Source organism: Mastacembelus armatus, chromosome 14 (genome assembly GCF_900324485.2).
Source record: "Mastacembelus armatus chromosome 14, fMasArm1.2, whole genome shotgun sequence".
Classification (NCBI taxonomy): Eukaryota; Metazoa; Chordata; class Actinopteri; order Synbranchiformes; family Mastacembelidae; genus Mastacembelus; species Mastacembelus armatus.
In genome coordinates, this window is record NC_046646.1 from 6116366 (window position 1) to 6133875 (window position 17510).

General features: G+C 41.4%; 2 protein-coding genes across 3 annotated transcripts in view; one reads left to right on the forward strand and one right to left on the reverse strand.

Moving 5' to 3' along the window:
• Positions 1-795: 795 nt before the first annotated feature.
• On the forward strand, positions 796-3151 carry ptrh2 (peptidyl-tRNA hydrolase 2). The gene is made up of 2 exons (XM_026328398.1): positions 796-870; positions 2045-3151. The coding sequence occupies exon 2, from the start codon at positions 2055-2057 to the stop codon at positions 2562-2564; it is 510 nt and encodes a 169-aa protein (XP_026184183.1). The 5' UTR covers positions 796-870; positions 2045-2054; the 3' UTR covers positions 2565-3151.
• A 1013-nt stretch (positions 3152-4164) lies between these two features.
• Positions 4165-17510, reverse strand: part of cltca (clathrin, heavy chain a (Hc)) — a 28872-nt gene continuing 15526 nt past the window's right edge. For both annotated transcript variants that reach the window (XM_026328929.1, XM_026328928.1), the window contains 24 exons: positions 17253-17450; positions 16879-17079; positions 16346-16498; positions 15988-16110; positions 15224-15361; positions 14964-15128; positions 14686-14866; positions 13902-14065; positions 12503-12628; positions 12268-12410; positions 11837-12071; positions 11572-11694; positions 11347-11492; positions 11061-11244; positions 10752-10944; positions 10149-10306; positions 9790-10062; positions 9320-9637; positions 8928-9059; positions 8722-8832; positions 8467-8637; positions 8124-8345; positions 6209-6284; positions 4165-5464 (listed from right to left, as the gene is read on the reverse strand). In XM_026328929.1, the coding sequence (XP_026184714.1) occupies positions 5331-5464; positions 6209-6284; positions 8124-8345; positions 8467-8637; positions 8722-8832; positions 8928-9059; positions 9320-9637; positions 9790-10062; positions 10149-10306; positions 10752-10944; positions 11061-11244; positions 11347-11492; positions 11572-11694; positions 11837-12071; positions 12268-12410; positions 12503-12628; positions 13902-14065; positions 14686-14866; positions 14964-15128; positions 15224-15361; positions 15988-16110; positions 16346-16498; positions 16879-17079; positions 17253-17450 (4068 nt within the window). In that variant the 3' untranslated portion in view covers positions 4165-5330. The remainder of the gene's footprint in view (positions 5465-6208; positions 6285-8123; positions 8346-8466; positions 8638-8721; positions 8833-8927; positions 9060-9319; positions 9638-9789; positions 10063-10148; positions 10307-10751; positions 10945-11060; positions 11245-11346; positions 11493-11571; positions 11695-11836; positions 12072-12267; positions 12411-12502; positions 12629-13901; positions 14066-14685; positions 14867-14963; positions 15129-15223; positions 15362-15987; positions 16111-16345; positions 16499-16878; positions 17080-17252; positions 17451-17510) is intronic.

The window sequence follows — 17510 nt, forward strand, 5'->3', positions numbered from 1 at the left end:
TAATGTGGGGGAGGAAGTGTCCCAGCAGTCATTTTAGATTCTCTGTGATGGGCCTTAGGGCAATGACATGTGAGAGCACATTGCTCTGCATGCAGCACTGAGTGGAGCACTGGCTTTATGTGAATAGTAATTCCCTTCTGTGCTTACTTAAACCAGGAGTAATCATTCTCACAGCAGTTTTAACATTTGGGTTCAGCTTGCCCACAGTGTGTCTATCTGAATATCTGCTAAAAGGGTGGTTATGGACAAGGGTAATACTTTTTATCACATAAAAGAATATATTACATATTATACATGTTTTACTGTAGATTGTGCACAATCCCTCCCTGCACATTCCAAAATATGAGTAAGTACAAAGATAAATTAGTTTGATAGACAGATGAGTTCCCTCCAGCTCCTTAGTATCTGTCCTCATAAATGAAACCAAAGCTGTAACAACTGCAGATGCATTTGAAAACATTATCTAGTAGCTCCAGATGGTTTTCTCCAGCTGCAATGATCCTGTCTCCTAGAGCAGAGCAAACATTTCTATAAGGATGAAGGTGAAAAACACCTGCCACTGCCTACACTGTGTGGGATGAAGCACAATGGACTAAAACAAGAATGACATAATGTATCCATATGCAGTGTTACCAGAATATTGAAACCTTTGGCAAATAAATGAATCATTTTTAATACATCAATAAGTGATAAATATGATTTATTGGTAATATGACACGACAGATATTTGATGTATATTTTATTTATCTTAGCTCACATTTAAATTTAAGGTGGAAGTATTTTTTGGCGGTGCGGTGTGACGTCATCACAAAGGGACATTAAGTATCTGAAGTTCATTCATGCTTCCTAGACGTCGAATACATTTAACAGGTATGAAATACAAGCTGCCTCGTCTAAATAGAAGGAACTGTACTCCCTTTGACCTGAGAGCATGGGATGTATGACCATTATTTGTTCTTCAAGTTTACAGGACTTCAGTTTGGACATTTTAACAGTTTCTGATAGTCAGGACGCTAATGTTAGCTAGACTAGCTCCACATGTAAACTTAGTTAGCTCGCTTTCTGTCTCTAATCAAGCCAGGGATAAGCTGACAAACTGAAAACACAGAGTTTTACAGTCAGACAATTTGAAATACATGTATTTGTAAAGACAGGTCTTAGCTATCAAACCATGCAAAGGAGCAGGCGCTTAGTGAATATAATCATTTTTAGCTCACAACGTCAGACATACTAAAAAGTATGCTATTTTAATTTGTTCAGGACCGCAAGACTTTCAAGTCCTCAACCATGTACCCAGTTTTCAGTTACTATGATATGTCATAAAATACAATATATAAACTTTTGTTCTGATTTCATGTTATTCTGAGATCTAAGTTTCTAAATTTTGATTTTCTTTGTTTTTAGTGATAAGACTATACAAACTATTTCTTTCACTGACTAATAAGACAGTAACATGTAGATCAGTTAACTTTAATAGATAAACAACATAAACTCAACAGAGTAACCATTGTTACTTTGAAAATCAACAAAAACATGCAACAGACAGTGTTGACCCATTAAAGCTGTGAGCACATTGTTTGTCTAAAATATTTAAAAACTTACCAGAGCATTTGAAGTACTGCTGCATTCATCATACAGAGTAAGTGGAAAAGGCGTCCTCATGGATCTAGCTGACTATACTGTTGCCTGATTTAGTTAGGATTATGAAAAATCTGGTGTTGACAGAAAGTGAGGATGCAACTTTATTTTTACAGAAAATGTTGTTTAGAGTTTACTTTGTGTATCGTTGAATGCATTTATAACCATTGTTTTTTTTGTTCCTAATTTGTAGAGTTTTTAAAAGGTTTTTTGGGCAGTTTTACATTGTTACCTCATGAAGAGGGCAGGTACAGCCCTTGAGAATCAGTGAAAATACCTTAGAAAAAGCCAACAGCAAAGTAGGACTGAGCAAAGTATGAGTATTTAATCTCACGTTTAAAAAGCTGGAGATGATGATGTGACAGACTTCACTTTTCTCTGTACTGTACTGTTCTGTTCTTCACAGGGTTCAAAACATGGATGTGCCGTGTGGTCCGGTGGGCTTGGGTGTAGCAGTGGGACTGGGCTGTGGGCTCTTTATCGGTTGGCACCTTCGGGGGCGCTCGGCATCAAAAAACCAGACAGCAGCGATGGGTCACAGCACCGACGAGACAAGCGTGATGGGAGAAGGAGGCGAGTTCAAGATGATTCTGGTGGTTCGAAGTGACCTGAAGATGGGCAAAGGGAAAGTCGCTGCCCAGTGCTCCCACGCTGCTGTGTCAGCTTACAAGCAGATCCAGCGCAGGAACCCTCAGCTTCTCAAACAGTGGGAGTACTGCGGCCAGCCCAAGGTGGTGGTGAAGGCCCCCGATGAGGACACCTTCATTGATCTGCTGGGTCGTGCAAAAGAAGTGGGGCTACCTGTAAGCCTGATCCAGGACGCAGGAAGGACACAAATCGCACCTGGGTCACGCACTGTGTTGGGAATAGGTCCAGGCCCAGCTGATCTGATTGATAGTGTCACTGGAGACTTGAAGCTTTTCTAGAGTTCCAGCTTACACCTTTTGGACTTACACGGCTTCTCACTCAGTTCAAATTGTTTGTACTGAAAACACAGTTGAGCTACTATGAATTTACATTTTTACAAAAGAACAGTTGACTGAGGTAGATATCAATTACTTGTTTTTTTATTTTTTGTGCTGATTTGTGCTTTGAACATGTATCATATTAAACATTTGGTGATTTGTACCATCAGTTAACTCTTGACCAGCTGTAGTAACTGCTTGCTTTGTACTGTGACTATGGTAAATAGACAGTAAAGGTTTCATGCTACACTGCTCCACCACAACCAGTCTGCTAAGGCCTGCTTCTGAAGAAATGTTCCTCAGAGGAGACAGATGAAAAAATGAATTGTCAGATATAGAGCAAGACATAAATTCATTAATATTGTTGATGGACTCGTCAGAATCACAGCACTGTGAAATAATAGTTGTGATCTCCAAATTCACCTCTCTTAAAGAAAAAAAAAAACTCATGAAAAATAATCTAAAAAACAAATATGCATTTATAAAAGTATGGAATACTTAAGAATACAATGGAAGTAATTGCAATAAACCATTTTATGTTAAAATTACTTTGCATTACAACAGTAGAACTTGTTACACAAATTGCAGCCAGTCCAAAATGATGAGACTGGATGTTATTTGGATTTTGTTATGAGACGGTGTCTTAAATATTTTTCCTGGGCTTAAATGCTGCAGTATGGTGAAACCTAAAATAGTTTGTATACTTTAGGTAATTGAAAGTAGGAATGTATACTTCCACCTAATTTTTCATCTGCTGAGACGAGTTATATCAATATGATTAATGATGGGCAGTAACGCACTAGACAATGGTTTTTACTAGTCTGCTTTAGTTTTGGCACCTTCTGATTTGCACCTTCAGAGGGTGCTAGTACTCCACCACTGATTTAAACACATTTTACACTATTAACCTGATACAGATCATAATGAGACAGGAAAAAATAAGCTAAATCGACAGCTGAGACAGTTAAACAGATGACAAACTACCAGACTAGTTAACTAGTTGAGTATTAAGTGACAGTGAGCATGTTTGGTAAGTGAGGCTGCTCTTAAAACTTGCACTCATAGACCAAAGTTGATACAGCAGTCCTGCAATTAAAGCTTCCTTCAAGGACGTGGGAATGTTCTTATTTTAAAAGAGATGATTCAACTGTATGATCTTTTTGGATGCTGCAGATTGTTAGTTGTACTGCATCATACAGAGAGATGTTTGTTTAGCCTAGCCCCATTGATACAAAGGGGTTGGGGTAAAATAATATAAACATGACCCAGGTGGTTTTAAGTTCACTCTTTCTTCCACTGACTGAGACTCAGTCATGTGTTTCCTGTCATTGTTTGGTTCCAGCAATCTCCGAGGTTCAAGTGGAGAAGTTATTCTAGCACTGGTTGTGTTTGTATGTTTGGTACGTTACATTTGATCAGTAACAGTGGTCTCTTCCATACACTTTACGCCACATGGTTGCTGTCAGAACCAGGACATCACTTCCATTTTGGAGGGAGCTCAATGTGCAGTACTTTGATTTGTTGGAAAACTACAAACGGTATATAAAACACAGTCACACTGTTCTTGACAAACAAGAAGCCTTTATTTTTAAGTGGAAAACAAAACCGCTGTTTCATTCATTATGATCCTGATTATGCACTAACAAGTGTTTTAAGTGCACAGTTTAAATCTAAGGTAATTTAGGTAAGAATATAAGTTCAAAGGAGTTAATGACTGATTTCCTGTATACACGTGAGCCTTCGATAAAAACTTCAAATTAACATGAGTGGTATAGTGATAGTATTTCTGAATTGGACGAGCAGGCCAGCTGGAAAGGTTAAAAGCAACCCTGTGCATTATGTCAGGAGAGCCAAGTTTGAAAAATCTCCTCAGTACATTCAGCACCAGTGACCTTAAATGATATTCGACAGAAACAAACCACATCATAAAGTATGGGGCTATGAGGTGTATTAGTCAAACACAAACAGGTCTACAGTCCCTCCTGAGGTGGTATGGTCCCACGTTAGAGCAGTATTTAAAACACATGGTAATGTTCCGACTGCAGATTTGCTTGGGGAGTTCTGCATAGGTTTGACTGGAAACTTTCCTGAAAAGCGTATGTAAAATACTCACTCTGGTTTTCTTCAAGAAACAGCCCTGAAGCACGAGTGTGGGTGGGGGGCGTGACAGGTACAACGTAGTGTTTCAGGGTTGTGGTCATGAAAGCGGTGGTGTCATGTTCAAATACAGAAGAACATAGTAGCGGTTTTTTTTGTGTCTGAATATACAATAATTAAATGCATTTTACAGTTGGACAGGAGAGGCTCACACACATCAAAAGGAAAAGGATCTACATTAATTTCTTCTCACTACAGAGTGCAAATCAGATGCTTCACAACAGACCTTTTTTAAACTGAGAAGAGGACTAGCTCTTCTCATAAGCCCCCCATTGTACATAAACAAATTCCCATTCAAATAAAATAGACAGGAAAAATTAAGCTGGTCAATACGGAATGTGAGAAAATTAATCTCTGTGATTCAATTGTTTCTTTGACAACAGAAATAAAACTGAGTCCTTCATGACAGTTTAAAAAGGGGAAAGAAAGTAAAAAAAAGTTTGTCTGCATTATTCCAAGCTCCCTGTAGGGGGCAGAGAGACAGTAATGGTCTGGTGAAGGAACATGGGAGATGGATGGATGGTAGCTCCAGCCTGTGTGTGTGGAGAGGGAGAGGAGGGAGCAGGGTCTTTACATGCCATAGCCAAAGCCTGGCTGGGCTGCTGGCTGACCGTATCCAGCGGGTGCCTGGTAGCCATAGCCGTAGGCCGGCTGGGGAGCCACAGGTACGCTAGGGCCTGCTGTCAGCATCAACTGGGGGGTGCCTGCAAAATCACACACAAATAGATGTAACTAGTGTTAACGTGATTAATTTGTAAAACTCCATGATTATCTACTGTGGATCACATCTATCAAACCTTCCCTCTGCCTGAATCTTTTCTTATGGTTCAGAGAACTATTCTCAATCAGCTTCATACTGTGGATGGTAGGATCCTTCATGATCCATTTTCATTTGGCAATTACTGCATTTGGGTTAGGGTTTTAAACTCTTACAATTTCTCTTTATATTGTCTGTTGCTCATTTGATCAGGAAAATATAATGTTATGGAAAATGACTTCCAATGCCTATAATCAAAAAATTCTAATTTATCAAGCGACTGTGAAAACAACATAAAAGTAGGACTACACAGCTACAAAACAAAAAAAACAAAAAGAAAACTAAAGAGACCACAATGAGTGAGCAGTCGTCACCTGTATGTGCTCTGTAATTGATGGATATGAAAATAAACAACTCTTGCTAACAGGTTCACCAAACTTTAAAGTTGATGATGTATCAACGCTGTTTTCACAAGTTGCTTCTGCTGCCACCAAGTGGCTGAAAACTTTAGCACTAGATCTAATTTTGAAGGGCTACCTTAAATTCTGTTACTCAAAGTTCTGTAGAGCTCAGTGATCACAGGGGTCCCTGGATAATTAAGTGAATGAAAAGTGTCATGTGTGGAAGAAGACAGTCGCCATTGTATCTGAGCACAGCGAAACAGACACCAATGACATTAGAGGAGTGTTACCATAGACGATAGGTTGTGTCTCTGTTGCCTGCTCCTCCTCTTTCCTTAGAGACTCTGAGGTTTCTAGTTTATCTACCTGCAAGGCAAAGAAAGACGTGCTTCAGAATACAGCCACACCACTTAATATGTAAACATGCCAAACAAGCAATTAAACACAGTCAGTAAATTGGTTTATTAATCTGCTAGACTTTCTGATAAGCAGAACCCTGAACAAGCTTCAGGCTGATATTAGCTCATCCTCAAGCAAGAAGAAACAAAAGCCAGTTTCAAGTGACTGAACTAGTACTAGCAGTACTACTTCTACCAACACACTACCTCTTCACAAACAGACAAATACATACAACGAACTTCCTCAAGCAGCAAGTCCGGTGCAGCAATATGCAAAATGTACATATCAGGTCCTCAAGGGAATGCAGCAGCACCTGGATGCAGATTTTTTCTTTTTCCTGGAGTTACTGGTAAGAGCTTGCTCAGCATCTATCGCTTTTCCTGTGCTTTAGAAAACAGTAGCTCTTGAAGCTCTCTACACACCGCTTCAAGAAGTTTCACTGTCTGTGCTGTGTGTGTTGCACTGCTGGCAGAGACTAACAGGCTGCAGCACTGAGTTTGGAGGTGACGGAAGGTGAAGGGAGGAGGGTGAGTCTCAGAGCCAGGTGCTCCCTGCAGTTCAGGACATTGCACAGGAAGCCAGGCACAACCAACAGCTTGCTGCTACATATCAGCAATAGACATTTCAAACATGCTAGCTTTAATAACCAGCTACGCTGTCAAAACGCATCTATCTTAAAACATATATTCATAATGTGCAGTGTCATTAACGCTGAGGAAATGCACTTTTAAGAGGATAATCTATTGTACTTGAAGCTTATCAATGTTTACTGCTAGCCAACACAGTGGATCAATGTGTTCGGAAGTTCAGAATGATTAAGGCTTTTGTGTAAAGTGCATTTTCTCTAACAAACCCACTGGGTATTAAAAGATCAGTGATTTAGTGTCTGTTGGAGTCTGCTGTAGGCTCAGTTCTTCAAAACAAGGGATAGTGCAATGCATGGTTAAGTGACCATACATTGCACTATACCCAACAACAGGATCCACTTATATTTCATATTCAGATCTGTACAGTGAATCACCTCTCACTCAGATGGCTGCATGTCATTCTCTCACGTTGTGTTTCTGTCTTGTCACACTAACACCAAGTGCCATTATTCCTAATTTGTTCCTCATCCACTCTGACCAAAGTATTACTGTCCCAACCTAAGGCCAATTCAATTTGCACATTTCTTTACTAGAAGACTGTTTAGCCTGCCATACACAGGGCTTCTTAGAGAGGGAACATAGCTGGTCAGCCTGCCAAACTTTACATGGAAACTTACACTTCTCTTGCCAGTTCATGCAAGATGTCAAGAAGTAACGTGAGATTGTTAAAAATATCCAATCCCCTACTCTTACAGCAGACTGCTACAGATTAATCAAACTTTTAGGGTGAAAAACGTCAGACTTGTCAAGAATGTTTCTCAACAATTACAGTATGCCAGTCTGAAAGTTTCAGAGACTTTGTCCAGGTGAGAGTGTAATGGTGGCATAGCTAAAACCATGCACACTCAAGGCTGCAGTCTAATGAGCGAAATTGAAAACAGCCATTTCACCTGCTCCTGAACTGCATCAACCTGGAAGAGAAGAGGTGCAGCATAACAGAAAATGAAAACTAGAGAACTGACAGGACACACAGTCAACTAAGATGGGACTGATGGTTTTGACCTCATTCAAAGGAAAACAACAGTAAATTGACATTTAAAGATGTCACGGTTGCTCAGATCCTTGGACTCTGTTCGGATAATGGCAGTGTTGCACAGCTTTACACATTTTTTCCTCAGTTCACATAACTCCAGAAAAATGAAAACTGCAGCTGACCCACCTTGCTGAGGTACTCCCTCATGACCTGAATGAAGTATGGCATTGAAAAGTCCATGATGTTGTGTCTCCAAGCGGTCTCCAGCACCACGTCGGGCCGCAGCAAGTCATAGCAGGTGAACAAGCAGGCAGCGAAACACTCCTTCTTGTTCTCCTGTAGGAACCAGGACAACAGCTCCTCTGCCAGCTCTATGTCTTTGGACTCTGATGCATACTGCATGGCATCCTGCAGGGGGCAGACAGCATAGACTGATTCAGAAACAGTGCAACACATTTAAAGCCATGTATGTGAAATGTTCACAAGTGAACTGTGAATGAACCATTACTGAAAAAATGTCAAGAGGCACCTTGTAGAGCTTATCCTTCTTGCAGAGCTCCACACTCTGTTTCCAGCGGTTGTTGCCCTTGAAGAGGTAGGCAGCGATTCTCCTGAACTCAATCAGCTCATGCTTCTCCAAGCGCTGGGCCAGTGAGATGTTGTCGAAGTTGTCGTAGGCATCTATTGAGGTCCTCAGTGCCTAGCATGAATAACATCAATACTCAGTCAAAGAATAATGATATTTCTAAAGTGCAACACTTTAATAAAATACCACTGCCCTTACCTGATAGTCCTCCTCTGTGATGAAGAGGTTGTTAAGTGCTTCATTGACTGATTTGTTGTTGTGGTTCTGTACGGAGCGCAGGTAGGGTTTGACCAGAGGCAGCTGTTTCACCTGTCAACACAAATGTACATTCACCCTCAGAATCCCCTCAAACACACTTTAATCAATTTAGTTTTTTCATGACATCATAGGCGACTAAAGTGTACCTTGCTGAAGAAGTTGACAGCACGGGAGTGGTCGAGTCTGGGGGAAAGCACTATGAGCAAATCATTCAGTAACAAGGGCTTGAACTCCAGGTAGAACTGGGTGGCTTTGTAATACAGCTCCACATTGGCCACCTGTGCATGGTATAGAAGTAAAGTCTTAGAAATCATAAATACTTGACTGGAAAATACAGTGCAGGGGACATTCATTATAATTTTGCTCTGTTTTTTTATTTTTTTAATGCTGTCTATTTTTACAGAAATATTTTTTTATTTAGGGAAGTATGATCCATTAGCTGAGCCAAAAGACAGACCAGTGATACAAAAGAACTATCAACTGAACAGACCTTGTTAAAAAAATATTGTGGCATTCTGATTTTTTCATTCAATCAAACCTTGGTGATGATGTCTTTGAATTGCCCCTCTTTCCAGGCGTCTGTTGGATGGTTCATCATTGTGATTATGGCGTTGTCGAATTCCTCGTACTTGTCATACAGAAAGACCAGCTCAGCCCACAGGTGGGCCTGCTCTGCTGCTCTCAGGACCTTTGGGATGTTAACTCTGGACCAGAAGAGCTCCAGATGCTCCCTCATCTTCTGTGGCTTGAATTTGGAGTAAAGGATGGCCAACTCTGTGAACATGCCCATGTGAGCGCGCTCTAAGCCCAGGGCAGCCTCCAGCATGGTGATCAGCTCCTCAAAGTAACCACGGTCCTGAGAAACAGGAGAGTTTTATAATTTGGTGTCTGTGTCTGCATATATGATCTAATTCTTCAAATAGAATGGGTCGTCTTATAAAATATAATAAGGTAAGCTAAATGTTAACACTGAACTGCAGAAAAACAACGGTTTTATTTCCATCTTACTTGGTAGTAGTTGATCAGCTCCTCCAGTTCATCAGCGTGCACCACAATGTGGAGACCACACATCTGAGCCAGTCTGAATTCCTTCCCGTCCACGCAGGCAAAGCACACCTCTTTCCAGGTGCGGGTGCTGTTGGCCTTGCGGGCGCCGTCCACAGCAGCCTGATACTCCCCGAGGTGAACCAGAGTTGAAGCCAGACGACCAAAGTTGGAGACATTGTTGTACAGCAGCTTAGCGGCCTCGTACATTTTCTCGTCATAGCATCGGTCACCAACCTACAGAACAGATTCAACAAAGATATATAGTTTCATTTTTGACCTGACTGCTAGTTAACAGAGAACAGTGTAAGAACAAAGCTTACTTGCTGAATGTGAGCATTGTTGGGTCCGTTAATAAACTCTTCCAGTTCAGCCAGGCGATTAGTTTTGGCCAGGGCAAAGATGAGCTCTGTTTCCACGTACGACTCCCGGGCCTTCTTACGAGCCATCTGAAGGAACTTGACCAAGTCCTCCCAGTTACCTGAAACACACGGACAATAATATTAAGTGGTTGAGTTTTCACATGCATCTTTTTTCTTAGTAGATGCTTGCTGCTTGTATTTATGCTGATAGTGTGCACTTGCAATAAAGAATTGCTGCAGTAGTTGCAACTATCAGCAAATCCCCCTTGAGGAGAAAACTCAAACACTAAACTCCATGACACAGCTGATGTGCTTCATATTGATTCAATAGAAATGCCACTGGCAAACAACAGATGTCTCTAAAAACCTGCCCTCTGTATGCTGTATCCTTTCCCACCATGCTTTGCTTGCATTTGGAAAGCTCTCGAAAGAATGTGTAGTTGGCAGTAGATACAGAAGTGAATACTTACACTATAAAGTAAAATCAAAACCAAGTCTGCAGCTTTTTTTTTTTTTTTCTCCCACTGCCAACTTTTCTCACTCAAGCTCAACAAGCCTCCTTACCGCTTTTATCAGCAGCCTGTACCACTTCCATGTATGCAGAGGGGTCATCAGCTTTGATGTATGAGTCAATGGCCTCCTTAACCAGGTCCTTCTGAAGCTGAGCCTTAGCCAGCTGGCTCCACACAGCTGGCTCATTGCAGCGTTCTGCAAACTCATAGGCCCGGTCCAGGTTGCCGATATGCTCAATCAGCACCTAGGAGGAAAGGAAGAAAGAAAGAAAAAAAAAAAAAAAAAAAAAAAAAAAACACAGGTGATCAATAGTTCACTCAATAATGTATTAGTTTAGATCCTTAAGGGCTGAAGACTGACCTGCACAGCAGAGGTGTTGACATCAAACTTCTTGAAGATGGCAAAGGCTTCCTCGAAGAGTTCATTGCTGATAGCGATGTTAGCGATATCGGGAGCATCATAGTTATCTAGCCTGCTGATGTACTCCATTACACGAGTACGGTCAGCTTTGATTGCGGTCAGGATCAGCAGGTTCTGCAGATTTCTGTGGGAAAGAGGACAACACGTGGAACTTTAAGCTCACATTAATTTGCTAATTGCTCATTTGAATCGAGTCTGGGAAAAACTGCAAAAAAAGTGGTTTGACCTGTGTTCACTGAAGACAGAGTTGTCCAACACAATCTTCTCCAGCAGCTCAATGAGCTCGTTGGGCAAATCTGCAGTCATAAAGGCCTTAACTGTGACTGATACCTCCTCAGGGTCCTGGGTTTCAGACAGTGCTGTCTGCACCACCTAAGAGACAAAGAAATGGAAGCTTAGAGAAGTGCATTACATTGGACCAAATACAACAACTCATCTGAATTTCCTTTACCTGGTCAATCAGTGGTCGTCTGAAGGGGTTGCTCTCCAGCAGCACGCTAGCCCATAGGTCAGCATCTTTGCGGCGTACCAGGTAGCGAGACAAGCTCTTGAACAGGGAGTTCTCATTGCAGACCTGATGTAACAAGGAAAGACAATTAAAATGTTTTTCATTATAAAGAGATTTCACACAGTACACCATAAAAGGAAAGTAGACTCAAACAAAAACATCTAGATACACAAACAGTGCAAAACAGGCGAGTACAATTCATTCTCACATTGATCAGCTCCTGGTCACACTGTCCTCTCTCATATGCCACACAGGCCAGATGAGGGTCTCTCTTCTCACAGTACTTTCCCACCACACGGCTGTCATAGTATGGGTTTTCCCGCAGGAAGCGCTCAGGGTTGTTGTTGCTGTCGATGTAGATCTTAGCCAGGGCATTATGGGTGGCAGGCTCTTCACAGCCTTCGTGGATACGTGATTCCAGCCAGGGCAACAACAGCTTCAGTCTGTGAGACAAAGAATTGTTTGCTCAAACACTCCTAGTCTCTTGGATAAACTCAAACCCTACTTGGAGCTTACTAAAACAAACTCCTTCACTGCAAGTTACGGTAATTTACCCATAATCTTACATTAAAAGTACTGACATCACTTAGTTCTCACTAATGTAATAATTAGAAGCATTTAGATGCAGTAGTTCAGCACCTGTTCCTCTTTTCGACCTCAGCAACCAGTTCGTCTGTAGAGAACTGCCCCCTGACCACTAGGATCAGGCTCTTGATGACATCCTCTGAGCAGTCGACGTCTAAGAGACCTCCAACCACAACAGGCAGACGACTAGGATTCACCTGAGACACAAACAATCATTCTCATGAGCCTTTGTGTCTAATGTAAGGATGCGGTGAAATAGACATTTGAATAGTTCTGCATGGAGCCTTACCTTCTGAACATAGATCTCAATGTACTTCTGCAGGTTGTTGCGGTACAGGTAGAGGACCAGGTCATGGACAAAGTCAAAGCGGTCACAGACAATAATGAGTGGCAGCTGGTCGGTGAGTTTGGCTTCCTGTCCATCACATAGAGCAGAGGAGAGGAGATATAACCATGGCGATCTCTTATCACTGCACTTAGAACTGACTTATTTACTGTAGTGACTGTATAGTTGATGAATGGTGTACTGATTTGTGTGTGATGGTAAAGAAATAATTCATCAACATCATTAAAAATTCAATTTAGGATGTCATTTTCCAGCAAGGTCAACCCTCAAAAATGCCACAAAACAACAGGAAGGGAAAAAATAAAAGGTTTGCCACTACAGCAACTGTATGCCACATTTTTTGACAGACTAGTTGATGCTCACAGTAGTCACACACAAACACACAAAAAAAACCTAAATATTTTAAAGCAGCTTTTTTACTCATTAACAGAACTGTTACAAGTGACCACTAAGACTGTGAACCAAAATGCACTTTTGCGCTCCTGCCAGTTACGTTCACAGGATTACTAAACTGGGATTGTGCACCTTGTTAATATTACCCAAAAACATGCTTCACTGACTGAAGACTCTACTACAGGACTACTACACACACACCTTAAATGTCTTAGTTCTAGATATGCAGGACAGAGCCCTAACTTGTTCACCATTAACTGCAGTCACACACAAAACATCCAGTGAATGACTAGGACCATGTAAAGCTCCAAGACCACAGTTTGCACCCCAGTTGGTGTATGGATTGTGGTATATGAACATAGAATACTTCTCCATACAAATCCCAGTTTCAATCCTGTGCCTTATGTTTAGGGGAAGGGATGAATTAAAAGAAACAACAGAGGTCCTGTACTAAAAGGAGGGACAGATTTACCTGGTACATGTCCTGCCATTCCAAAAGACAAAAGAGGAAAAGAACAAAAGATAATTGGCTGCCATCAGGGTGGTTGTTTGAACACTTTTTAACAATACAGACAAACTGCTGGGGATCTGCTGATGATAGTAATAGTTTTTCAATCTACAGAGAGGGGTCAAATCGCTAGTCTCTGAAGCTTTCCCCTATCAAAACACCTATAATACTTAAGGTTGAGGAGTATGGCTTATGAATGAAAACAGATTGGAAATGGCAATTTGAATTTTCCAGCTGTAGACAGTATGGTCTTAAGACTAAAATGGCATATAATTCTGAAAAGCTGTCATGGTTCAGACAAAATGTAACGAGGAAAAAGCAAAAGAATTGATCAGCAACAGGAAGATACAGAGTGTGACAGATGAAGAAAGAAGCAACCAGGAAAAAAAAGATCTGTTAAATGCCAGTGTTTTATCACTCCAGCTCTCCCTAAGGTTTTACCTTGAGGAAGTTCTTGACACGCTCCGGGTCATAGCAGTTGCTCTCTCTACAGATCCTTTCCACCTCTTTGATCTGACCTGTCTTGCAGGCGGCCTGGATGTACTTGAAGTGAACCTCAGGGTCCTGACTGAAGTTCACAATTGAGCCCAGGAAGTAGAACAGACCTGAGAGACACAGATAGTCAGTTATATAAAGCTTCAGACAACATACATATCTCCATCCATTGACAGCATTACAGATCCAGTAATACATCCTAGAAGAAAACAAATTTAAAAAAAAAAAAAATCTACCTGACATTAAAACATAGTTCAGTGACTGCTGTTTTTCTCATCCCCAACTAACTCAATCTTAAGGGTCCATTATTTTAGTAAGAGCAGAGGAACTGCACTAATTCAATTCCCAGACATACTGCAGAATCTAACAATTGTCCTGGCTCTACTCTGGCCCACTTGTGCAACATATATTTGGGGGACATCTACCTCAGCCATGAGCTAAAGGAAACGGCTGCATACCTGAAATCTAATGTCTAATGTAATGTTGAGCCTGGGAACAGGAATGTTTACTTCTATAGTCCTACTCTAAAACATATCAACTTAGAGATTGTGTTTCCAACTTTTCAGTATTTATGGCTCTCACTGTATTGGTATTTAGTCCTCAATGTCAATGAACTTCACAAAAAAAAAAAAAAACAGCACTTGTACTGTCAGGATTATAGATTACTGACTGAAAAGAGGGAATCTGATATCAAATGAGTGATATGCCAGTATGACGTCTGAGATCTCACCTTCGAAGCTCTTGAAAGACTCAAAGAGTTCAGTGAGAGCCTGTGTGGTCAGCTGCTCATGATACTTGGAAGCCACCTGAACACAGATCTGCAGGTTCTGGCGGATGTTGGCTGACAACATGGCTCTAAGGCACTCCAGTGAGTCCTCTACTGACAGTGAGCCAAAGAAGTTCACCAGCCACTGAAAGTGTGAACAGAAACTTTAAAATTAAGTCCTGTACTGAAAAGGGGAAAAAAAAAAAAATCCTGCGACTTTAATTTAATTTCAGTGAGTCTACCTCTGGGTTGAGCAGGTGTGTATGCACCACAGCACGCTTGATGTCGTACAGATCAGTGTAGTGCTCCAGTGCCCTCTGCAGGAGTCCTGCCTTCTCACACAGCTGGGCGATGTGGGCGCGATCATAGTTGGTAAACATTTGGTTGCCCAGGATAGCATCAGCAACCTGCACGTATAACATGAGACAACAAAAAAAATTGGAAAAATGCATCCCAGCTTTATTAATATTCTACTGAGAAGTTTATGTGCACATCAATCAACCTGTGGAGCATGCATGAGGTTCATCTCCAGCAGGCGAGTCTGCAGTGGTCCCTCTGAGGGTCTGTTGTTCTTAAGAGCATCCAGAAGGAATGAGGTGCACTGCTGGATCAGGTTGTACTCCATGAACACATCCACAATCTGAACAGACAGAGGTCAACAGGTGAGAAAGTGAAGTTGATTCTTGTATACTACTACAATCCTGAAAACAACATTAACCCACAAAATCTGTCTTTGCACGAAATAAAGTACTACTGCACTGTAGCTATTAGCGACAACACCTCCTACCATTCTTACAACTCTTGTTAGTTGCCAGTGCAGCAAGACAGAAAGCTGTGTCAGCAGTTGAAATTTGCAGTTCAGAGATTCTGCAGTGACAGGAAGCAAAGGAAGAGGTGCATTTCCTTTGTACTACAGGACAACTGAAGTTCACTGATGCTGGCATGTCATATGACTGTCAAATACTTCACCATCTGATTTCAAGAAAAGCTTAGGGTCGACTTTTTAATTGCACACCTGTGATGTGCAGTGGTCACAAACTTTATTTCTATTTACAGAATTAGAATCAACCTCAAAAATGTAGCAGTACAACCAACCCCACCATCTACTGCAGAGCTACTACAACTACTACTACTACAACAGAGATCCTATCAGTCTAAGAATAAGGCATAAAGTCAAGCTCCTTAAGAGAGACCTATTCTGCTCCTGATCACATAATAAAGAGCAGGGAGCTATACTGGAAATTCACCCCCCCTCCCTCCTCTGACCTGGGTGATGTCTGCCAGTGGCTCCTCATCCTGGACCAGCATCTGAGCAAACTGCAGGCCTTGCTCTGGGTTGATTCTCATCACATTCCTCAGCAGAAAGATCCAATCTGGAGTGTAGCCAACCTAGAAGTGAAAATTATACATCTATTTGTTACTAATGTGGGTCCATTTTTTTAAATGCTTTAATGAAAATGACAGGATCCAACAATCAGTTATCACTACATCTCATTGAGACACATCTGTGTTAAAGCTTGTAACATAGTAAATATTATGCCACATTATTTATTTTAAACCAATTTTTAATTCTTTTTTTCTGTTCTGAAACTTCTTTCATTTGTCTTCCATCGGCGAGACGTACCTTCTTGGCATACAGGACAATCTTGGGGAACTGCCCAGTCTCTGCAAAGCACTGAATTACTTTGTTGGGGACATTGGCCCTCAGGTAGACGCTAAGAGCTAAGGTGGGATCTACAGCCTTCACAAGGTCCCCAAGTTCCTCTGAGCACTCCAGCTGTAGCACAGGACAAGTAACATCAGCACTGAAGCCAATTGAGAACATTTTTTAACACAAATTTTATAGAAAATGATGGGAAAATGTTTATATTTTGACATATTTTTGTGGTATCTGTAAAAATTTCTTTTGATGTATACACACTTTATTATTAAAGTAAAATAAGTTAAATAAATATGCATGAAATCATAGCCCCAGTAGTACATAATTTTCTTATTTGCCTGTGAGGTAAAAATTTACAGTGTCCAAGGGAAATTTCACAAACTGCTTACATAACAGATGCTGTCACATGAGCCAATATAGATGAGACATGTAAACAAACAGGCAGCTCAGGAAGAGCCTCTTCCTGTAAGTGAAGTTGAGCTGGAGATCTGTAGTACCTTGTCTTCCTTCAGCCACTTCTCCAGAAGTTGCTTTCGTCCCTGCTGGAGGACAGGTCTGCAAAGCTCCAGGGACTCAAACTTGTTGAGCTGGCCCTGGTCTAACAGGATACCAAAGTACTGCAGCAAAGGGGAGGTCTGGCCCGGTTGGGTGGGGACACTCTGGAAGCGTCTGATAGTGTCTGGGGTACGCAGGATCCCCTGAGAGAGAAAAGTGTCAGCTGTAGATAAGAACAGATCTACATGACTGATAAAAAGACAAAAGGAAATATAACAATCCTGAAATTAACACAGCCATGGGGACCTTATATTACATTAGGGGTTAGATCATGTCAGAGAGCAAATGACTGGCCCGGTTTTAACAGAATAAGTACCTTTGGTGCATTGGCAGCCACTTTGGCAGCCTCAGAGTAATTGCCAGCAGCAAACAGGTTGTTGAACTTGCGTGCGAAAAGCTCTTCAGCGCCAGCGAGGTTGTTGCGGACAGCTAAGCGGAGAGCCAGATCTGGATTCTGCAGTACATTGGTGATGTAAGGAATGATGTTTTCCTCTTCCACACAGACTGACAGCACCTGTTAGTGGCAAAAACACAGAATATTTCAGAGACACTAGAGACCACATTATGCTCACCA

Excerpts from the sequence above, each read along its gene's own strand:
- ptrh2 (XM_026328398.1), top strand. The coding sequence starts at position 2,055 with ATGGATGTGCCGTGTGGTCCGGTGGGCTTGGGTGTAGCAGTGGGACTG.